The sequence below is a fragment of the Electrophorus electricus genome, chromosome 8, assembly GCF_041902795.1.
Source record: "Electrophorus electricus isolate QZ-2024a chromosome 8, ASM4190279v1, whole genome shotgun sequence".
Lineage (NCBI taxonomy): Eukaryota > Metazoa > Chordata > Actinopteri > Gymnotiformes > Gymnotidae > Electrophorus > Electrophorus electricus.
Window position 1 is genome coordinate 32,060,239 of NC_137504.1, and position 23,697 is coordinate 32,083,935.

Sequence of the window (23,697 nt, forward strand, 5' to 3'; positions counted from 1 at the left end):
AGATGTTGTCATTGTACCATTCTGTTCGTAATGATGTCATCTCTGTAGTTCCATGACCATTTGTGATAAGGTCCTGTATTTCAGTACTGGAAAATCTCTCACTGCAGTATTCTAAAACAATGTTGGAAAAACATATTAAAAATCACATAAAATAATAATGTAAATGTTTATGGTTGATTGTAACTAATTGTAAGGTTAATGGGGCAAGATTCCATCATTCCATCAGCTACTGACCTCTCCGTTATGATTCAGAAGTAGATATACATACAGATGTGATGATAAACAATTTCAGAGTCAGATGTGCCACTCTGCTAATTAACCTTCTGAAGTTCAGACTTATTATTCAGTAAATCATTTGACAACATTATGCAGCAACTACTATGAATTATTCATTAAATACACTGAAAATTAAAGAAGACCTGTTATGTTACGGTCTTCCATTTCCATTATTTGTATAGTATTCTGTGCTCTTCACATATTTACTACTGTAGGATTAATAGGTACGTGAGACCATGCAAGCTATTAAAAAATATAAGCGGGGAGGACTCCGGTTTAAATTTGCTAAGCCGCACAGTTATATATTTGTAAAAGTCTGGTTAAAAATATTTGGAGAACTAGTTGACTTCAACAAATGTATAGATAATGAACAGAAGAAAAATGTGCAGGAAATATTGCTGAGTCAGCGCTAAGTAATCTGAATAATCTACATTTTGAACAAACAAACATAGAGCTGCAAAAAAAGGCTCTACATTATGTTAATCAACTTCCATTAAAAATAAATATTCAGGCCAATCCACAGAATTTGTTGGTGAACTGAGGGTGAATCTAAGACCATGTGTCATATGACCCTGAATAAAGTGTGATTCAAAAAACAATACCTCCATTAAGACAGTCATCAAAATGTGTAAGCAATAACTAATCACTCTAATATAATAATTCATTATAATCCTATAACCATAACACCAGTTTGATCCTCTAGAAGTATTAGATTTTTTTCCTCACGGCAGGTTGGGCCAGTGTTCACAATGAACTCTGGTTTATATCCAGTAAACTTACTTCATAGCAGGCTTGTTTCACATTGTATGTTGCGGTAGCAACTAAACTATTGTGTTAAGTTTTTTTAATGAAAAACCAAACTGGAAACTCCAAGTAAACAGATGTTAGGTAATAAACCTGTGTGCTGAAATACTCCCCAGGTGACTGATCAGCTATCATTTCTGGTTAATATTTTTAATATAATACACTGCAAAATGTCTCGGCAAGTGAACACATCTTAAATGTAGTCAATAAATTCATTTATTTCATTATGAGACTGCTGCAAGATTATTCTCACATCAGTGAATTTATTTCAAGATGTTTTTTTTTCTTTTTTTGTTGTGTAGTTTATATGGTGTAAAGCCGAATCCACTGGCAGAACATTTTGCTAATTTTAAGAAATTCTTAAAATTAGCAAACCTTTGTGCCAAAGTCTTTATTACGTCCCCCCCTTTTGTCTTTATTTGAAGATAAAGCTTTAAAAAGTAATCCAAAAGTAACAGAAAGTATCAGATTGTTACTTTAATTTAGTAATCATTTGGATTGTGTTACAGATACATTTATTAACAGGTAGTCAGTAATATGTAAGGGAATACATTTTTACAGTTACTCTCCCAACCCTGCTTATTCCTAACCCTAATCCAGGCTTTAGGGAGATCTGCAAGAACAAACTCTGACCAAAAGGCAGTGTTACAGTAGTACTATACAGCTGGAACAGATGGTGTACACACGGCAATGACTCGTGGTACATCTCAAGCAAAGCATGCAAAACAAAGAGAGGAATACCATTTCCTTTCATTGAACAGAACTGATTTATTGTCTATGGCAGCTCACTCAGTTCTCCTGTCTCTTCTATGCTCATCACAAGAGAGATCTGTTGATACTTCTTTTCAGTTAACATTATTTACTTTTTTTAAATACATGTATTTCATAATTTTGTGAGTTTTGAAATACTGAAAATGGCAGAACTTTCTCCCTGCAAGGGTCTTCAGTCATGCATGTTACTGAGTTCACACTTTAAAAAAGAAAAGAGAACATCTCTCACACAAAAATGAACATCCATTGTAATACTTCCTTTTATTCACTATAAAATAACATCTTAATTCTGCCTTAATTGTTCTAGAAGCTGAAAAACTGATGCAGCCACACAGTCAGCCAGTGCTCCCACTCTAAACACATCTACACTTCTCCCAGATTACAGGACAGTCTCTTTTCACATAACGTCACACGATTAAAACTCACTGTTAACAGCAGGGGGCACTATTCTCCCAGTAAATTAAAGGCAAAGATACTAAGGTCTACGGGATCCAGAAGCAAAATTTGGTAACACAAACTAAACATTTAGCCCCAAAATAACATTTTAAATAAAGTTATCTAAAAGGCCCAAAATACTTTATTTGATGACTTTAATAGTAACCATGATAAAAATTAGTTATTTTTCACAATTGAAATGAACCTGACTCATATCTGCACTTCATGCTATCACCACCAGGAGGCAACAGATGACCATTCTACCTACAGCAGAAAAAGTCACAGGCCTGGTTTTCAAAAAAGCCTTGCAGCCTTGAGATCTTACCTCAACGCACTTAATAGCAGTGAACGGCTGAATATTTTTATACCAATGTTTGTTACAGTGCTTCTGGAATTCAGGGACAGTGTTCGCAGAAAAACAACTCCCGTCACGTCCCGATCCTACATATCACGGGTCAGGTGGTCAGCGGTGAAGCTAAAAAAGTACTCCTATACCAAAATACTTCATGAAGTTCAACAGAAAGCAGCAGAGTAGCATCCACAACAGCCTTCTGGTACCAAGAAATGACAGTTCAGATCGAGAACGTAATATCAGAGATTATGCTGCACAAAACAGAAGGAACAAACATGAACACAAACTGCACTTGGAATTCTATACCTTATGCGGAATTCCAGAGCTGGAGTACAGCTCTCAACGGGTTCCGACTGGCTGTGGGACTGCAGGTTTAGAATGAATGAGATCAAAGGCATTTAAATCCTTCATCCAAGAAGTTGATTTTCTGTTCAGAAAGGCATGTGTGATCAATGTGTCAAGTACTGGGACCTGTGGGAACATTTTTTTACCCCATCCACATTCATGTCTGACTCTAGTCAGGTGGCCACTGAGCATGACTTTGGTACTTCAGCTACTGTACCTTGGCTGGCTTAAAGGAGAAAATGAAGGGGTATTTCAAGCAAAATGTATACAATACAAATCTGTTCCAGAACGCATCTTACGAGAATAGTGAAGTCATTTACAATCTACACACAATGAGTCACTGTATCTTTGCACATCATATGATTTCGTGTAACGCTCTGGAAAATTGAGGTGGTGGACAAGACTCAGGAGCAGTGAACAGGAACGCTGCACGGGTCTGAGTAATGAGGACTCCACAGAAATAGCCATCACACGGGTTAATGGCAGCAATCAGGGTTCCGCTGTAATCTCAGATGGAAGAGGAAAATCCAGGACAAAGACACTCAGATGCCCCGTGAAGATCATAAACCATCCCCAACATGGGCTTCGATTTACGTCAAATGGAATTCAGTGTTACGTTTCACAAAACAGGTCTGAGCAAAAAGTGAAAGAAAATCAAAGTGCTTTAGGTTAGTAGATGAAAATGGTGCAAGGGTTTTTTTCGGGGGGGGGGGGGGGGGGGGGCTTTGTTTCATTTTCTTTTAAACAGTCAGGGAGAGCATCCATTCAAAAGCCTATTAGCAGGATTTTTGGAATTCGTGTCCTACATTAAGGTGTAAGGAATTTTGGGTTCGCCCTTGGTTAAAAGTTCAGAGGTTAAATGTCAAAGTTCAAAGTCAATAAAAGCGCCAGTGCGCTTCTTCAGTCAAACATTAAAGTGCATCCCCTCCAATAATCTGGTGTGAAAGGTTCTGCCAATTTAATCCCAGTTCTCCAGGAAGAGTCAGACCTCAGAAGGAAGGAAACGTTTTTTTTTTTTTAAATCGGTGCACTCACAATGGCTGAATTTAAGGGCATACATCCAGATGGACAAACAAAAGCAGAGCTTCAAAAATGTCACACCCTCATCTGTCAAGATGCCCAAGCATTATGCTTAGTACAGGATGAACTAAACCTAACAACAAGGTTTGTTTGTTTCATCTGTGACATCTTCATCTTTTTAAATCCTTACTGTTTTTAATAAAGGCTCAGGTGGATTAAACCAACACTGGGGAAAGTTTTCATTAGGGTCAGACAAATTGGCAAATGAGGAGGCAGCTACAGTGATTCCATTCACCTAAAAAACAAAAATATTCTCCCAAAGTATCTGCATCTTCATCCGACAACTCGTTAAAAGGAGAAGTAAGTGCTCGGATGGATTCGTAATGTGCATCTCCACAACTCCATCTCCTTCATCCTGTTCTGGTCCAAACAGCAGCACCAGTCGCAGACCAGGACACCATCAAAGCAGAACTGGACTGAGGGAGCCAGAAAAGCCAGGAAGAGGGGGAGAGAGAAGAAGAGGAAAAACTGCTAGACGGCAAACCATTCCGTTCGGACTCTCCTGCACAGTGAGAGCCCCATGCTGTAGGATGGCTTCCACAGACATAGAGGATGTAGTGGATGCAGATAGTGATAATGAGAATCAATGTGTGTGTGCATGTGCATGAGAGGGAGGATGTATGAAAAAGTACATACAAAGCTATGAAGACAAAACATTCTATGGTGCTCAAGCTACTCAATAGCATGCTACGATTTCAAGTGTGCGTAAAACTGATATTCACCAACTCTCCTAGAGACAGTGCTGAAGCAAGGTATCCAAATAAAAGAAGCAACACTGCCCTGTCCATACATATTTCTTGTGTATAACTGTGTTTGCAGGAAAAAAGGAATGAGAGAAAGATTTTGTTTGTGTCTATAATACTCGCATCGCGAGTGTGTGTGAGGTTTATGAACATGAAACATGTTTGCAAGTATAGTGAATGCGCGTGCAGGCATTAGGCAATAAAATGTGAATGGGAAGGTGTATGTGTGCATGTCTGTGGGTGTGTGTGTGTGCATGTGTATGTGCACCTACACTTCCCTGGGTCACAGTGTCTGTGGTTCGGCTGGGACAGTGTGGGGGCTTGGGGGGGGTGAGCGGGGAGGTGACTGCAGCAGGGGGCTGAAGTGCGGGGATGGGGCAATACATGATGGGGCAGCCGTGGGGGACGGGGGCAACCCTGATGGCACCAGGGGTCCGGGCAGGCCAAAGGGCCCGGTGGGTGACTCTGCGGCCGCCTGGTTATAGAAGAAGAAGGCGCACTGATGGATGAAGGTTTCGATGATTGTCTGGTAGGTTCTAGTGGCCGTCAGCGCATCCATTGTGGTGAAGTCGGGTCGCATCAGAGTTGGCCAGAAACAGATGGACAGGTTCTCGCTGGTCATTAGGTTCACTCGGTTCCACTGGCTGACTCTGGGGAATGAAATAAAAGAAAGATGGAGGATAGGAAGTAACAGAAAGAGACAAAAAGAAAGATGATGCTTTATTGAACTCCTGACATGTGGGAGGAGCGGAAAATGGAAGCACCAATGGTCCCAGAGCGTTTGTAGCTAGGAGCCAAAGTTTTAGAGCAAAATAACAAGAGTCAAGAACCAAAGCAGCGACATGCATACTTGTTCAAGTGACTCATGACGTGCTTGAAGACTTCATAGTTCTCACGGGGAAATCTCCTCAGGATGTCCTTCATGGTCTGCAGCCTCTGCTCCCGCTCATTTATCTCTGCATAGACAGACATGTGTTTGAAGTCATTCTGAGCGCTGTCTGGTTTCACGTGAATTGTATTTATTGGGTGATATCAGCTTTTGTAAATAAGACACTAACAAAGATTATGAATCTGCCCTTTGGTTAATTTCTAGTATAAAATAAACCATTACTGTGATTCTAATCTTTCAAATAAAACCAATGCCCCCTCATTTACCATTCTTCCTGCTAGTGCCATTTCTGGGTCTGCCATTCTGTGATGGGCTAGTGAAGAACTAGACAGGCCTGCACAATGCATCATCGGTTGTGTGTGAACACAACTGATTCAGCTCAAGAGCTATCCTCAGTGAGCCCATCATGATTCACATCAGGCATGTCAGAGAAAACGCTAGCTGCAGCACTTCCAGATATAGGCGTTACATCTCTAGGAAACTGTCAAGAGGTGGCCTTCCAGACACATTCACACTATTCTTGAGACTAAATAACACTGCTGATATGAACAATCCACAATGAAAGTACCCTGACAATTTTCAGGCTTAAAAGAACAGTGCACCAACAATCAAACTGACAAAGTCTCATTAGACAACAGTGAATGAAAACTTCCAGATGCCAGTGAGGATCATGCAAATGACTGTACAATAAGGAGGTAAAAAAAAAACTGCCTATACTCAGTGGGCTAGCATGATACTTTAAATATGTTATTAACAGAGAGATGTAGTATAAAGCCAAGGATGTTGGGAAAATTGTACTTAAATATACAGTACCGTGCCAAGTATTCAAATCTCTTAAACTCTCATCAGACTTGCCTGGATTACAGGCCTATATTTAAAGTCGTTAACTTGAGTGTTACAGCCAGTTTTTTTAGGCAAAACCAATAAGTAAATTTTCTTGCAAGATTATCTTATTCTTTTGGTGTAGGTTTTACTAGCTTGGATACTTTTTGATAGCATTTCTTCCTGTCATATTTGCCCCAGGATATTAAGGTTGGTTGGATTATGCTTGTGGACCACAATTTAAGTAGTGCCAAAGATTCTTGTTTGGGTCAAGATCTGGCCTTTGACCTGGCCATTATAGGCCTTTAATTCAGTAATGGGTACTTCCTAGTCACCACAGCTCTCCCTACAAGCCAAATGTATGCAAAACTCTTGATATCGTTGACAGATGCACCTTCAGTACTGTTTCAGCTAATGATATTTGTAGCTCCTTCAAAGTGATTTTTCACCCTTTCTTCCTCTGCATCCCTGGGTTTTTCATTTTTATTTAAATTTTTATTAAGTTATTTGTTTATTGCTTACACATAGTGCCTTACACTATGTGGCAAGAGAGTCAATCCTTAGGTGTAGTGTGTAAGTACAGTATGGGTGGGTGACGTATTGTTACTTAAACTGAAAACTTACTGTAAGCCTCCACCAGCTCCACCTGTGCACTGTACGGAACCAAGGGTTCTGGTAGCTCTGAGAAAAAGCTCTTCAGAGCTCCAGCTACCGTGTTGACTGTGAAATCCTTCTCCACCAGGTCCAGACCGTGGTCTTTGGAGAAGAAAGGTGAGAGGGGACCAAGAGAGAGCGGAAGAGAGGCAGAGAAATCAAGAGAGTAAAATCAAAGGTTCTTTGCCATCCATGGACCTCAGCCCAGTACTTACAGATTCATTCTTTAAATATTTTCCATTACAGACCTCTGAACTTCCAATCTATAAAGCTTATTATTTTTTGCACTTATACAGCATATTTGTGATGGAATGACAGGTGTTTTGTATAAGACACTTCTGAAATGATAATTTACAGTTAAAGTAAAGCATGAGCTGTACAAATGTGATGGCATTCTTTCCATTTATGCAGGTCATCCATGACAATTTTCCTGAAGTTACAAGCATTTGCTAATTGTGACATGACAATCACATTAACCCACATCACGAAAACAGTTAAGAACCTGACAGCTTTCTTGAATGAGGAGCACTAAGATTCATTTTAAAATTCATCAGAAACGCTTGGGCAAAGGTTTGGGTAATTAAACCCACACTCATTCATACTATGAACACGATAATTAGGCAAAACATGAATAGCGCTTACAGTGCAAAACTGGAAAAATACAAAAAGGTCAGGAAAAAAAAAAAACGTTTCATTTGACAGACATTCTGCAACAACCACTCCTAAGTTCCCTTTTTTTTTGGAAACATCAGTTGGGTGATTTTACAGACAATATGAACTCACCCTGTTCAAACTGTCTCTGCATGCTCTCCATCTCTGCCTTGTTTCCACTCACCCTATATATACCCTCTGTAGTCAAACCTGAGAAAGGCAGAGAGAGAAAGGTTAACATTTAACCATGTGGGAAAGAGGAAAGTCTGAATGTTTCTTTTATATGTGTTCATATTAAACACAATAAAAGCACTAAAGCATAGTTTTTCTTGAAAATCTCGCTTCCCTGTTTTTGTTTGCATGCAAACCCAGGAGTTTTGTACACTGGACAGACATTACGCAAGATGTTCTTCAGTGGTAGACTGGGGAAAATAGGATCCTATTACATCATTTAGAAATTATCAGTGATGCAGTACCTAATAATGCTAACAACTTGTGTTGTTTTCAAAAAGTTATTGAGAAACAAATTAAAAATGTTCAGTTAATGTGTATGAGAAAAGAGAGCATATCTTTAATCTTCTCAAAGAAATCATAAATCCAGACATCAAGTGTATAAGTATACCACCGAGAATCTACATAAAATTAAAAGCTGTGACAAGTACTGCTTTCTATGAAATGTGATACACCTGACAAAGTTACACTCAAACACCCACACACATGGGTGTGTTTGAGTGGGTCACTCAAGTCCAGAGACATTCAGAACCCTACTTGACAAAATAGCACGCAACAAAAATAAACACTTCCAAACAAATACTTCTCAGCTCCTCAGCCTCTGCCCTGGCTGTATAAAACCCAGTGCAATTTTGTTTTGCCTGATCTAAAGCATTCAATTCAGCTAATGCCATAATCTATTATGGTTCAGCAGAGTCCATAATACTGGGTCCATAACATTGCCTGAACATTGAAAACTACTCAAGAGCTACAGATTTTCCTGTAGATGATCTGATCACATTCTCTACTACATAGATGGGGAAGCTGCCGCCTTGTGCAGAACTTGATCTGAACACTAAGAGCTCTACAGTGGCACTTGAGTGCTGTGCCTGAGTGTATTTGCATGTCCAGTCTCTTATACTGAAGACACCCCATCACCTGAAAGAAAACAGTGAAATAACAAAAGGTAATATTACCTGTGGCCTCAATGAAGCGGATGCATTTGTCAATGAACAGTGGGATGGGTCGGTCAGATGACACAACACTAACCAAAGGCACCCCAAAGTAATTACTCTCCAGAGGTTTAGAGATCGAGTGGCGGGGCTTTAGCCTGGTTTTCTGCAGAGCAAAAGTACAGATAGACATTTAGGTTTAGTAAATTTGAACCTTAAGCTTAAAAGGTATTTGCAGGGTGGAAGCCTGCTACAGTACAATGAAGAAGTAAAAATAGAGTGCAAAGTAAAGTAAAGTAAAGCAGTGTGTAATGAACTTACTTTGCCTGGTCGGCGAAGGCTCCTCAGAATGTTCTTCTTCTTTGGATCATCTACTTCCTCAATAAGTGTTTCTCCCTTCAGTGCTGTTACTTCATCCTCCTTTGTCTTCGGAAGGACACCAAGTTCATCATCACTGCAAATGGAAAAACTGGTGCGGAAGCTGCTGAACTTGCCCAGACGCTTGGAACGATCCCGGTAAAGCCGAGGCTTCACACCTGCCGCAGAGAACTTGCGCCGACGCTCTAAAGAGCTGCCATCCCCTTCGCTGTCAGAGCCGTTACCACCTCCATTAGAGTGCATCCTGTTGGAGTTACGGATCGTTATGATCTTACCCTGTGTGCTGTCATGAGGCACAGAGTAGATGTTCTCTTCATGGCTGGGTCTCGGCTTGGTAACAGCATCCATAGGCTCAGCATAATCAGAAGGATCGTAGACACCATCCCCACCAGGAGGCCAGGTCACATTAGAAGTAAGAGACCGCCGATGGCTGACTGGATCCATATAGGGGTTAAAGTTGTGCTTTCTAAGGTCAAATGTGACACTAGGTCTGGGCCTCACTTGTAGAGGTGCTTTGTGGTTCAGCTTATTTTCAAAGGTGCTAAGTTCAGAGATGACAGAGAACGTGTCAGCTGAATCCAGGTCAGGCAGTCTGAATCCACTATGAGAGGTGAGTGTACCATCATGGTAAGGCGGGGATGCTTCCATGTCTTCTTCAGAGTCTAACAGCATCGTGACAGGACTAGGGGAGCCACAATGAGGTGAATACACATTCTCATTTGTGCTACAGGCCTCTGCAACATTATCATACATGTGAGTGGCCTCAACAAGAGTTCTTTTCTCCACCACCTCCATTAAGAAGGGTTGTAGAAGGTCTATTCTGTGATGTCCTCCAACAACTCCTCCTGGTCCACAGACCACACTGGTAAAACGGCCCTCAATTTCATGGGCTAGTTCCTCACCCTGGACCAGTAGTTCTCGCGCATAATCAGAGTCTGTGAGCTCTGCCTGGGTTTCTCCTACAGCTAGCAACTGGACTGGAATGATATCAGGAACCTCACAGAGGAAGGCACACAAGGTTTCCAATGAGGCCTTACGACGAGCAGAGTAAACACCTATATACCCATGTACCAGCCGACTTTTACGCATGGTAAAGGAAGCATGATAGGACAGCAGAGACAGTTCTATTGTCTGTCTGTGGCCACTGACTATCTGCTCCAGCAGCACTGATGTACTGCTGCAGTGGGGAGATGTTGGTCTGCAGTGCTGAGGCAGCAAGAATGGCGCGAGAAGTTGATCTACGTCATAGGAATCTCCACACATTAGGCACATGACAATACGCAGGTCTGCCTCCGGACTCTGATCCTGCTGTAAATCTCTGATGCTTGGAGGCAGAGGGGGTGGAGGTGGGGAACTGCTACGGAACACATTTCTCTTGGAGTCCAACAGACCCCTTAAGACCTGGTTTATCTGTCTTTCATTCACATTTCGCCCATATCCTGAACCTGGGGAGGCAGGTTCCAAAAAATGACACTGAAGTCTTAGAGCTACCTGCTGGCCCTGGGAGATTAGGGTTTGGGCAGTCTCCCCACCAATGTCACCCAGTGCTCCCACTCCTCTTTTCGTGATTAACAAAAGAGACAGAGGAAGTTGGGCTATATGGTTCTCCCTTCTGCCAAGTGTGGACTCTCGCAACTTCTCAATACTCTCCATTACATAAGACAAAGACTCCTTGGAATTGTACAAACACAGGCACCCATGAGGTGTGAAAGTGGTTGTATGGAAGGAGTTGACAGGAAGCCTCACGTTGCCCTCAATGGGCCTAAGTACTAGCTCATACATTTTACCATCAAGCACATAGCGGTCATCATTGGTACACAAAGACCGAATCTCATTAGCTAACTCTCTTGCTAAACCATCTTTACCCAAGATAACTAGGTTTATCCTGTCTGCTTTGCTTTCATTTATATGGAACTTTCCAAAGGAAGGGTAGCGTGTGGGGAAACACAAGGCTAATATTTGTTCGATCTTGTTGTCAACACAGTGTGGGCAGCTAGGGCAGGTATCCTTAGTTGGGTGGTAGACAAAATGAATGTGCTTTAGAACTAAAGCATCTCTCTCAGCCTGTAACTTCTGTAATGCCTTGAAGCGTTGCTCATCCCCAAGTACTTCCTGAATTGCTCCCATCTTTTCTTTACTTGGCTTGGCATCCACTTCAAGTTCATAGAAAAGCTCAGAATACTCCAACAGAAGTTCCTGGAAATCCTCCTTCGCCCTGTCAATGATCACCTTCTGGTGTCTGTTGTAGATGTCCAAGTATTCTGGCTCCTCCAGCCACTGGTAGAAATCTTCATTCATTATGAAACTGCGTGCTTCTTCCCATGGCTTGCCAGGGGTGACAAAGGGTGATGATGCCAGTTTCATCTTGAACTCATGGCGCATCTCGGCACGCCTGCACTCATTCCGCAAATGTTCAAGGTGTGCATCAAAGATGATTTCTGCTGCAGTCGTGTCCAGCACATCGAAGGGTATTCGTTCATCTTCCATATTGTCGAGATGTGGGGTGTCCTCCCATGGTGCATCTTCCAGTACCACAAACCAATGGTCAAAGTCCTTTTTGGACTCAAGCACCTTCTGCACCCCAGCCCAGCTCAAATGTTCAATTTCATCTAATTCAGATACTAAGGAGTTCAATGCCAATGGAAGAGTACTTAAATATCCTTTACGACGTCTTTCAATGTGCTCTTGTTTCAGGCGATGAATATGCTGCTGGAAAAGCTTTTTTGCCTTGGCTGTACCTTCTAAAAAAACATATTCCTTGTATTCTGGTGATGTCTGCATGCGCCGGCTGATATTGGGCCAGGTCTCATTGTGATTCTTTACCATATGGTTCACCAACCATTCATAGCGGTCCTTCGCAGAAGCAATTAGTTGACTTTGATGCTTCAGGGCCTCAAAGTAAGGTATTATCTTAGCTTTGCCTCTTCCCTTATCAATCAGCTGAAGCAAGGTAAGAAAAGCTAAGTCCACATTGACATTAGATCGAGCTGATGTTTCAACAACCTGCAAGTTCTTCTTAGTGATAGCAAATGTATGAGAGTCCTTGATATAACGCTCAACACCTTCGTCACACTTAGTGAGAACCAGAACGACAGGTTTCTTTGTCTTTCCTAGGTGATTATAAAGGTTGGTGACAAACTTCATTTGGTCATCAAAGTTGCGATTCATCCCTCGACTGACATCTACACAGAGTAGAAAGCCATCTACCTGTAGCTTGCCCTCTGGCATTTGCTTTTGCTCAAAGTCTTGTTCCAGGCCCAATTGGTCTGTACAAAAATACATGAGCTTTTCTGCAGAAGCCAGTTTTGTGGAGGCTGCTCTTTTAATATAAGGCTGCAAAGCTGTGCTACGATGTGGCTGAAATGTCTGGTCATCAATGAACTCGGTCTGCTCGACCACATGCATCCTGCACTCTGTACCATCTTCCAAAACCCGCTCCACTTCTCCCCAAAACAGGAAGTGGTCATTGTTGACAACTCGGCCACCAAAATCGCTGGTGCTTAATACTGATGTGTGATCAAGATGAAAGTCATCTGCGCTAGGGCGGACAAAGCGATTACAAAGGCAAGACTTGCCAACACCACACTGGCCTTTCTCCTTTTCAGTGCCCGAGAGACCAACAACAACCAAGTTGTATGTGGCCGCCCGTGAATCTTGCTTCTTAGCCATCATCGTATGCGGGCACTCATGTTGCCATGCCACAAAGTTTGACACAGGATGACTCGCTGACACGTGTCCATAAAGTGTGAAGTGAAATTGTTTTGTATGATCACATTTGATACATCTTTGTTCTTTGATGTGATACCTTTTATTCTACATCAGATCAATCATGCTTGTGTGTTTCTTGCCCATATTAGAGAGAAACTGGTGTAGAAAAATGTATAGGTGGGAAAAAAAACATCAAATGTTTGGAGTGAGGGGCCTTTAGCAATAGCCATTCTGAAAAGGAAGGGGGGAAAAAAGAGAGAGAGAGAATGAATTACTTATAAAGTATTATATATTTTGCATATTTTAATACAAAAAAATGTGAGAGGTGATGAGAAGTTCTACAAAATACACAAGTTGAACTTTACTAAATGTAATATTAATATTTATATCTGTACTACTCTGCACCAAACATCTTCAAAACAAAGTAATGACATTCACTAGATGCAAAACACTCAAGATAATAAAACACTTAGCATCTCTGCAAAGGGGTATGTTTGCACAAGCCAACGATCACATAACCCATTTAACATTACACTAATTAATAATAAAACTGATGGATGTGCAGATTCAGTATCATTCCAATCAATAGAATGATGTAATAAAAATCACTCAGAACCACTGGAAGCTTCCTTTGCTCACTTACGATGTTAATATCAGCAGCAAATCACAAGCATCAAATGATTATGTTAGTCAGAAAATAAAAATACCTCATGATGCACATACTACAAGCAAGACGTCCTGCAAAAATCTAAGCAGTAAGCAATGAGACAATCTCAGACACTCCATAGTCACACCCCTTCTCCCTTATCTTTTTCTGAATATCCAGCAATCAATAGTACTCCCAACATACGAGACCAAATTACAGCCTTGTCCATTAGTACTGAGTTACATACAGTACATACTGCACTTTTCTCTTCTGCCAACATTTATAGCATGGCCAGCTCACCACATTCAGACACTGAGTGCCTAAATGTTCACACATGAGAGTTTAGATCAGTTAAATGAGCTGCAGGAATTTCTGTCCTAGTTTCTCGAATGTGAATATGAATAAAGCCATTTTGCCTTACATGAGGTTTAACACACTATTTAGACACACTGTAAACAGTAAAATGGCCTTAGTTAACCCCTTATTTAGCCTTATTCTATTTTTGAGGAAATGAAGAATTTCACTTCAGCAGTGAAATAGTTCAGCACTTCTCTTTATTCCATTTAAGCTTTCGATATTTGCTCTGTGAATTTCACTTACTCATTCTCTCACTCCATCACACACACACACCTGGGAATGTTGATATAATGCAACTAAAATTCAACTATATTCCATCATCTTATCTGCTGCACTCTGACAGATGGTGAGGACAACCTAATCCTCTTACGTCAAATGTCCACACTGGACCAATAACAGAATATGAGGGACGAAGACATATCAGATAGCTTGGATATGTGATGAGTGTTTCCTGTTAGCCAACTACACGACCAAGCAATCAGAAGCCATGTAGCAAGCAAACAAATCAAATTTTATGAGTGCAGATTAACACGCACAATGAAGCCTTCATAAAATACAAAATCAAGTGGCATGTATTTTGTTTGGTGTATTTCTTGTTATGAATATGGGCTACATCTCACTCTCTCATTTTACCCCATATTACCCCAGCAGAGCCACTTCATATTTTACTTACAATTACAATACTAATTCAGTAATTTATTTATTTTTTTAATCTTGGTCATTTTATTCCATGTGTACTTTATGAAACTGCATTCAAAGATTTATAAAAAAAAATTACTCTTAGTAGTAATAGTAGTAGTTGTAGTAACATGAGTATCATTTTTATTTAAATAGCTGAACAGGCAGATTTCACAGACTGAGCTGACAACTGCCATAAAGAAACTGTTAAAATTTGGAGGTGAGGGTTTCCCCAATCTCATTGTAACAAAGCCTGCACCATCCACATTATACATCAGAGAAACAAGTGCATCACTGAGCGTGGAGCAAGGTTTCCTCACAAGTGATCTTTGAGGTTGGAAAGTGCTCTTTCCTCCAGCACACCACATTCAGCTTGCCAGAAGATGCAGTTGTGCTGGAGCAGAGAAATCACGAAGCCCAGTGCTATGCCATGTCCCTCTTGGGATACAATAAGAAACATGTTTAAAGCATGTAAGTAAGTAACTGAACATCTTGTCTAGTAAAATAGTCAAAAACTGCAGTTAATCCTAATGCATGTTTAAAAACAAAGGTATTATCTTAAGGCAAGTAATTAACTATTTTATTCATTTTTATGGCAGTTGGTGAGCTCAGCTGCACACATGCCAGCAAATATAATTAAATATACCCACCTGACTACCTGTGTATTGGTTACTAATCACTGATAGGTTCAGTGAAGTCAGTTCCTAATAAGCAAAGGGAACATTTAAAAAGTACTTTCAAATTATTATGTGTCTCTTCAATTATGTATCTCTTCAAGAGCCATAGATCCTCCTCAAGAAATGCAGTCAGTAGAATAATGTCCTATATTAAAACTCCCGTTGCACCAAATAGTCCACATGGTCAGACTGAGAAAACAGGCTTTGCTATGTCAAGCGCAGTAGCAACAAAGGCTAGTGACCCAACACCACTAGCTTTTTACATCCACGTCTCAGCCGTCTGTTTTCAGGGAACGCATTTTCAACTGACAGGCAATGTCTTGAAGTGTTTAAGATGAAAATCACGAATGACAACTATTTTGTGAAATATGAAAACTGAACATATTAAATATTTGCGTCTGGATTACAATAATTGGCACTTAAAATAACTCCAAAGGTATCTAAAGTCCCGTCTGTCATAAGCTAATGCAAGTGATGCGAACAATAACGACACCTGGTTAACAGTCCGTCTACTTAGTTCTTCTCAAATTATGCAAACCGTTTTAAAATATTACCCCAAAACAAAAGCATAGACTAATAAACTTCGCTCAAGGAGACCGACGGGCAAAAGTGTTAGAAAGAAAACATCATCAGACCACAACAGGCCACAAGCAAACACGGATGGGCAACCCTTCCCCATTCTAGCCGTGCCTGCATTAGCCAGGCAACCAACCTAGAGACAGCAAAGATCCACTTTCAATGTTTGTATCGCTAGCAAGCTATAGCTGCATGGCTAAAAATGCAGACCTTTCTTCAGTTGGCAGAAACCTGCTGTCTTACTGAGTAAATGCTTTTTTTTCCAGTATAACGGCTATTAAAAGTTGTAAGCGCGCTCTCCGGATTGTAAGTCATTCGTAATAAAACATTTTGACATGATACATAGCTAGCATACCATGATTGCGTTTGTCCCGTCTTCCTTCCTTTTTTTCTCCGGTTCCAACCCCTCCTCCCAGTCCAGGCCAATGTTAAGGTCTTCAGCCGGTTCGGTGCATTTAGGCAACGAGGTCGGAGAATATGGTCCCGTATAATTACAAAGCCGGTTATTTTCTATATGACCTTTCTAAAGATTCTTGAGATGCTTTTATATATTTGTTAAAGCAGCTCTACGGGTTTCAATGAATATTCTTGGTTTAACCGGCTCCTGCTGTTCTCTCTTTCGAGTAACGTACCCAGTGGCTTGCAAAATCCATTAGAAGCGATGTCCAGCAAAGAATCGCTTGTTGACGATTTTATACTGGTGGTTTTCGGAAGGAAAAAAAGATTTCCTTCAGTTTTCCTCCGGCCTTACCACGTTGCTTTGGCCAATTATAACGTCCTTTGTTGTGGCCAAAATAATATGCTGATTTCATCGTATGCAGACAGCATGTGTAGCCCCGACTTCCCAATAAGCCTCAAGATCCCGCTTAATGACTGAATCATAAAAACGCAATGCATAAACGCTATCAAATGTGTTGCAGTCCTGCATGTGGGTGAATGTGGTTTTTCTAGCTAGCTTCCCAATAATGGCGGCCCCTCCGCCCGAACCCAACTCCCCTCTATCCCTTTTTTTCGTGGAAAAAAAAACCGAGTTACAGAGACAGCCCAGACTCGCCCAGTGGCGCGTGCACAGCACTACAGCACAGCGCATATTGCGACGAGCAAACATGAACACGTACAAATATGCACGCTTATACACAGCCCGGTCTGAGCATTCAACGACTATATGCAAATGTATAACTTCAAAGGCTTTCTTTAGTTTGTGGGTGTGACGTTCTTTTCACAAACAGGATACCATAGACCGGACATTATTGAAAATGATCTAATATTTTGTATACGTTCAGACACCTGGGACTTAGTTCGGCTCGATGTGCTCTGTATTGTTTTGGTCTTGATTTGAATATTTTCTGTGAAGATGCATTGCTTTTGATTACGTGGCCTACTGGGGCTTTCTTTGTAGTGATACAGCTAACCATGGCAAAAAGTTGAAACCCTTTTTGAGAGGCATTGAGAAAGTAATTTATAATAATAACAACCGTGTCCTCTTATTCTTTGATTTATTACATACCATCTACCAAACAGACGTAGACTAAATGAAATCAAAAGAAGGTTGTTTACTGATCAGTGTTTATTTTTATTATTAGTATTACTGGATCTCACATTTTCAGTTGGCACAGGAGTGTTCTTTGTTGGTGATTGGACTAGACTGACATACATATCAGGTTACCTATGGAGAGCAAAACAAATGTAGTACTGTTAGGTTCTAGACCAGTGACACATTGACAGTAAGTGACCATGGCAACAGCATAAGCCTGCCCGAGTAAATCTGAAATCAGTCAAAGTTTCTGTTAGTGTAGCAGAAAAGTTCCAAAATTACTTTAAAATCCAAATATTAATAATAAAGTGAGAAAATTAGCATTCACACAAATCTTTTTTACTGACTTGAATAGGTCTGTTAAAGCTTCAATTGGTATGATAGACAAACAGGCAGCCAAGGATGGATAAATGGATGGATGGATAGATAGAACTTTATTAATCCCCCGGGAAATTGCTGTTGCATTATATTTATCTGATAAATATTTTCTACTTTGTTTATCTATGTGAAAAGATCGGTGGTGGAAAAATGTCCCTTAAAAAGGAACATTCTAATATTCTTTAGTGTGTGATCCATTCAGAAAAAAAAACATGACTTCCTTTCCTGAGCTTACAGAAAACAGGCAAGAGAAATAGAAAACACTATACTATGCCCCGTTAGGTTGTGATTTGATGTACCTGCTTAAAGTGACTCTGTGCAGCCACACCGAGTTTAAAGTTCATCTGTGTTCATGGGCCTGTATGTGACAAAGAACGAATGCAGCTTAGTATTTTGGGTGTCCATGTGTTTGCTTGCTTTTGTTAGGCTACATCCATGTCAAATTCCTATTATTTCAGAATATATATGTGTGTGTGAATATGTATGTGTCTGCATTTGTGTGTGTGTGTGTGTTTGCACTCACTTGGTTGGCCGTTTATCCCCACAGGTGAGCCTTTTGCCTATCAAAGTAAAGAAGAAAAGAAAAAAAAAACACTTGCACGTTTGTGTTGATGGGAATCCTCATAATGTGTGTGTGTGTGTATATATATATATATATATATATATATATATATATATATATATATATATATATATATATATATATATATATATATATCAGAACCTATACAATACACTGTACAATGAGAACCTATATAAAATACTGAAAAAGACATATAATAGAAGCATGTGTCTGGTGTTATAAGGTATGGCTGGGTAGTGTTTGAGAAATGACATAGAGAAACATTATGGCTCAAAGATAGGCTCTGAGATTTCATAGGAACAAAACTCTGATTCAACCAATGAGTCAACTAAAATAAAAGGAAATCAACAAACACTCAACCAATAACAATGTTTCAAATTATACTGTGTATATAACTATCCTATAAATGCTATTCTATAATATAAATCTGTCATTGTTGCTTAATCACAAGGAATCTAAAATAAATTATATTGTGAATTAATTTCTTACAGCTGACTTATGCAAAAACGCTTTATAATGTGTCTTTAAACAGATCTGAATGATCTAATGTTAATGGTTGTTATACTCACTGAATATGATTGCAATACCCAAACAAAACAGCACGGCAGCGAAGATCAGTCCTCCTCTTCTAATAACCTCATAATCTTAATAAAACACAAAACCAGTTTATGTGTATTCAAATTGCCACAAGATGGCAGCACATGCATTTCAAAATTCAGTCGTGTTTCCGTCTGCCACCGTCGGTCTTTAAGACGCGTCTACTACTATACGACTTGGTTCGGAAGTTGTATAGTCACATGCTTAGTCACTGGCCTTACCATAGGTGAAGTCATCATCAGAGTACAGAGGTGTTTCTATGGAAACAAATTAAACAGTCAAAAAACAGTGAATTTCCAAAATATTATATTCACAATAAAAATTATTTTAAACATTACTTATCACAGAGATCTCCAACCATCATGGAGAGCTCCTTTCTGCAAAGCTTAGCTCCACCACAAATCCAACACACTTGATTCAGCTGCTTAAATAGCTCTAAAGACACTAATTGGCTGAAGAAGTGTTTGTTTCGGGTTTGCTATAAATTCAGCAGGGAGATAGCTGTCCAGCAAGAAGGTTGGAGGTCCCTAACGTAATATTATATATCTGATTTTTATCATAAAATATGTCATAACACTTTCAGATAACATTTTATTTCTCAAATATGAACACTCATTTAAGTACCATTAATGTCCAAACATAAAATAAGTCATCCTGGTGCAATTTGGCCACACCCCTAATGGTGTTGTCACATTGCCTGACCCCTGAATTTTACTGCATTTCCACAGAACTTTTACACAGAAACATCCATGCAACATCCAAATTTCAAACTACACACAAATAACCATCTTTCACAAACAGTTCACACCAACAGTGAAATCATATAGCAAGAAAGGCAGTGAATCAGGGCAATAGAGGGCTCTATGGGTGAAGCAATTAAAAATCACTCATTTACTTAACTGTACTGTTGCGGAACTGATAGCTTGTTTGCCTGACAGGGGTCATTTATCTTGGGAAGAACTTGTGCTTTTTGCTTTAGAGTTATTCACTTCAAAAATGTGCTCATGTTCCCTGTCCTTTCAGGTGCTGCCTGTATAGGGTCATTGAGGGGGTGTGCCAACCACCTACTGGTGGTGTTTATCTGACCCAGTGTTCTCCCTTCCATATTTGTGTCAGCAAATAAAATTGTGGCAGTGTTGCATGTGTTTCACAGAACTAATGCCACTTTTAAGAACTGTAAATGAACAGCATTTCCCCTTTAACCAAACAAAAACATCATAAGATGCAGGAATATAACTGAGCTACTCTGGTAATCTCTTGATGCTCTGGTTATGCCTAGGTCAGTCGTTTGATAGTAACAGAATGTGTAACAGTTGTGCCCATAATGTATGTTTGAAATAAAGAGAACCACTGACATTTAAATTGACAAGTAATTGTAAATATATATATATATATATATATATATATATATATATATATATATATATATATATATATATATATATATATATAATTCTTTCCTTCATAAGTGACTGTTGAACATGCATTAAAAACAAACAGTGCACACATACCTTGTCTCATTGTTCTGGATCTCTAACTCAGTTCCAGTTCGGGCTGGTAGAGCTGATTTGAGTGAAATGTACACTCAGAGGAGGATGCGAGTTGGTTCTGATAAGACTCGTTGAAAGGCTATAGAGTGCCTCTGGAACAGCAAGTGACATGTGAGTGTATGCAAGAGGGAGGAGAAAGAAAGAGAGAGACAGAAAGAGAGACAGCATGAGAGTGAGACAAGTGAGTGGGGGTGTTCTATTTCTTTACTGACCCATGTGAAGAGCATGGTGGCTAATCCATACCAAGTATCACATTGCTGTCATTAGCATGTTCAATAATCTTACACGTCAGGGTGCAGCAGTGGCATTGGGCTAGTTTAAAAAGCAGTGAAATTATGGAAGCATAATTCTAGAACCAAATCGACTAAGTCTTCAGTGTCTGCTCACACTAGTATCTTCAAGCCTAAAAAACATAATATTGGAACATTGTTTTGTGATTTTCAACCAGCGTGTGCTGTGTGTGTTTTGGCAATGACTCAACAAGGTCATTCATTGAAACAATAAATGAGCAGAATATCAGAGAAATACACCCATGTCAAAAACACATTTCCACAAGATTTGACACCCTTTTCTCTTTAATAAATGTAATCTTTCTACAGTAAATAAGACCAAAGGTTACATGGCACTCAGCATATGACTGGGTTGTCCTTGTTAGATTTTTTTTTTCCATTCTTATCACAAGATGAGCGAGAGACCTTAAATAAGAGGAAAAGTATGTTCTATGTCAGTGAGCGGTTAAGGTTTAATCAGCCATATTCAAAAGGACGAATGGAAGACAAGCTGAGCTAAAAGAATTGTACATCATGTCAGCTTTCACTCTCATTGTAAGCCTTCAGCTCTAAGGATACACTTAAAAACAAAATGTCTTGTTTCATGTCTAATGCATCAGATTTCTTAAAATCTAAAGAGCAAAGAATTACATAGTGTCTTTTTCTGTTCCTAGGTAGCAGTCTCATACTGCAGCAGCCATATAGCCTGATCAAATCAGGAATTGTACAAAAAATAATCGGATTTGACCTTTATTGTCTTCCTTCAGGCAGGACATAAATGCACCTCTTATGGCTCACAAGTAAGACTGCATCACTGATCTATAATAAAGAACAGTGGACTGCATGTGTCACAATAAAACTGAAGGTTGCACATTTGTGACATCAGGTGGACTGCAGCATTCTAGAACCTGGCCAAGAATTCTAGAATGTTGGTCCACCTGAGTCTGTTTATTTGGAAAAGAAACCTGAAAGAGAGACAGCCAAGAGACTACGAAAGCCCTCAGAGACAAGGTCAGCCTCTAATACAAGACTGGTAGATCATAAATGAATCAGTCAATAAGTTACATACTGTACCATGGTGAGGAATTCTTAAGACAGCTTACCACTGGGAGTTGAGGAATCTCTCCAAATGTCACTTCTTACTTCAGCCAATGTTCTCTCTCTCTCTGCCTGTCTTTCTCTGTCTGTTTGTCCCTCTCTCTCTCTCTCTCTCTCTCTCTCTCTCACACACACACTTTACTGCTCTCTTTCACTCTACTTCTCTCTCTCTCTCTCTCTCTCTCTCTCTCTCTCTCTCATTACTTCTTTCTCTCTCATTCTCTCTCTCAAGTCAAGATTGCTTTATTTGCATGACTGTGTGAAGTACAATATTTCCAAATCACTGGAATCATGTCTCTGTATTTAAAACCTTCCATTTGTAGCTTTCTTTGTGAAGTCTTGCTCTACTCTACCACAACATTTGCATGGTGTTCTTTATAGTACTTTACTTGCTCTCTGGTTTTTGATCTTATACCTGGTTACTCCTAGTTGTCTCTTATGCCTGCCTCCTGCCTGTTAGTTTGCCTGGTTGATTGTTAAGCCTGTTTTTGAACATTGCCTGTGTTTTGACACTGCCTTTGGTTAACCCCTTACTGGTTTTATCACACCTATTTCTCTCTGCTTGTGATTGACTCCTACCTACCAAGCCTGACAGGGCACTGTATTAATAGTGGCAATTTTACATGGTACTGCTTTTCCATACTACACATATACTGGGGGAAAAAAACACTATGGGTGATAGAGAAATTCTAAAAACATATTTTTTTGCAGTATGCAAAAATACATAATAAACAAGTTTGGGGTTTTTGTTCATTTGTTTGTTTGTTTGTTTGTTTTTGCATGAAGCAAAATCATTGTTGACCAGTGAGAAGTAGGAATGGGGAGGTTATCTCTACATATTCTGCAGCAAAGGTTGCTGTACGCCTGAGAAAGACAGGTGTCGTGCTCAGACTTGGGAAGAGTTTGGAGAGGTCATGAAGACTTTTGGTTGCCCCCAGAGATGTTCAGCCAAACCGCTCGAAGCCTAAGGAGAGGAAGATGTGACCTCACCTAGGTTGTTCTGAGCAGGTGTGAGGAAGTGCTGCCCTCTACTGAGGACATCATTGAATAGCAGGAGGAACAATTTGAAGAACTTAACCATGTGAACATTCCCCTACATCTAGAGGCAGTGCCTAAAAGTGACAGTGATTCAAATTTCGATTTCTGTGGATAAAGTCACCATGGTAGTTGTGTGGACCTCATACCTCACTTACATACAATGCAATGCCCTGTTTCTCTGGAAACCTTGTGTACTTCACTGCAATTTTGGCATCACTCTCTGTATATACATGAGGTTGATCTTCATTTTCAACAAGAAGATTAATTCAGTTTGGGAGGTGGACTTGAAAAAATGACACCTAGGGGAAAAACTCACTTGAAAGACATTATAATTCAGTTAGGGTTTCACCAGCTTTTCTAAACTGGAAACTCATGGAAATATCAATAATGCATATCAGTATATATCACTGTATATCAGCCCCAGTGCCCTACCTCCCCAGTACCCTACCTTCCCACTGGCTCGTCTCCCCAGTGCTCCACCTGCCTTGAAAACTGACACCTGCTGTGTGTTTCAGCTTCATCAACATAATGTTCTTATGTTCTAATGTTCTTATGTGACCTTATGTTCCAGCTTCTCCATATCATTGTTGCAGTCTGAACACTCCCATAGTCTGAGCCCTATCAGTCTGAACACTACCGTATTCC

General features: G+C 40.0%; 2 protein-coding genes across 4 annotated transcripts; both read right to left on the reverse strand.

Moving 5' to 3' along the window:
* Positions 1-1,542: 1,542 nt before the first annotated feature.
* LOC113589130 (rho GTPase-activating protein 35-like) lies at positions 1,543-17,016 on the reverse strand. Its single transcript, XM_027028615.3, has 7 exons — positions 16,361-17,016; positions 9,307-13,302; positions 9,010-9,151; positions 7,955-8,032; positions 7,142-7,273; positions 5,657-5,762; positions 1,543-5,456 (listed from the first exon to the last, which is right to left on the reverse strand). The coding sequence occupies exons 2-7, from the start codon at positions 13,033-13,035 to the stop codon at positions 5,090-5,092; spliced, it is 4,554 nt and encodes a 1,517-aa protein (XP_026884416.2). The 5' UTR covers positions 13,036-13,302; positions 16,361-17,016; the 3' UTR covers positions 1,543-5,089.
* Positions 17,017-17,553: 537 nt separating this feature from the next.
* On the reverse strand, positions 17,554-22,167 carry fxyd2 (FXYD domain containing ion transport regulator 2). Of its 3 annotated transcripts, XM_027028622.3 has the most exons (7): positions 22,020-22,162; positions 20,609-20,739; positions 19,319-19,354; positions 19,070-19,144; positions 18,441-18,477; positions 18,217-18,275; positions 17,554-17,671 (listed from the first exon to the last, which is right to left on the reverse strand). In XM_027028622.3, the coding sequence occupies exons 2-6, from the start codon at positions 20,616-20,618 to the stop codon at positions 18,251-18,253; spliced, it is 183 nt and encodes a 60-aa protein (XP_026884423.1). In that variant the 5' UTR covers positions 20,619-20,739; positions 22,020-22,162; the 3' UTR covers positions 17,554-17,671; positions 18,217-18,250. The 3 variants fall into 3 exon arrangements, with proteins under 3 accessions (XP_026884423.1, XP_081575693.1, XP_081575692.1); XM_081719567.1 differs by lacking the exon at positions 18,217-18,275 and having other exon boundaries at positions 22,020-22,167; XM_081719566.1 differs by lacking the exon at positions 22,020-22,162 and having other exon boundaries at positions 20,609-20,774.
* Between the last annotated feature and the right edge of the window lie 1,530 nt (positions 22,168-23,697).

Excerpts from the sequence above, each read along its gene's own strand:
- fxyd2 (XM_027028622.3), bottom strand. Across the intron at positions 19,145-19,318 it reads TGATGATGACTTCACCTATG|ATTATGAGGTTATTAGAAGA; the intron begins GTAAGGCCAGTG and ends TGTTTTATTAAG. Across the intron at positions 18,276-18,440 it reads GGGGATAAACGGCCAACCAA|GCCCATGAACACAGATGAAC; the intron begins GTGAGTGCAAAC and ends TGTCACATACAG.
- LOC113589130 (XM_027028615.3), bottom strand. The coding sequence starts at position 13,035 with ATGATGGCTAAGAAGCAAGATTCACGGGCGGCCACATACAACTTGGTT. Across the intron at positions 9,152-9,306 it reads GCCTTCGCCGACCAGGCAAA|AAAACCAGGCTAAAGCCCCG; the intron begins GTAAGTTCATTA and ends TTTGCTCTGCAG. Across the intron at positions 7,274-7,954 it reads GCAGAGACAGTTTGAACAGG|ACCACGGTCTGGACCTGGTG; the intron begins GTGAGTTCATAT and ends TCTTCTCCAAAG.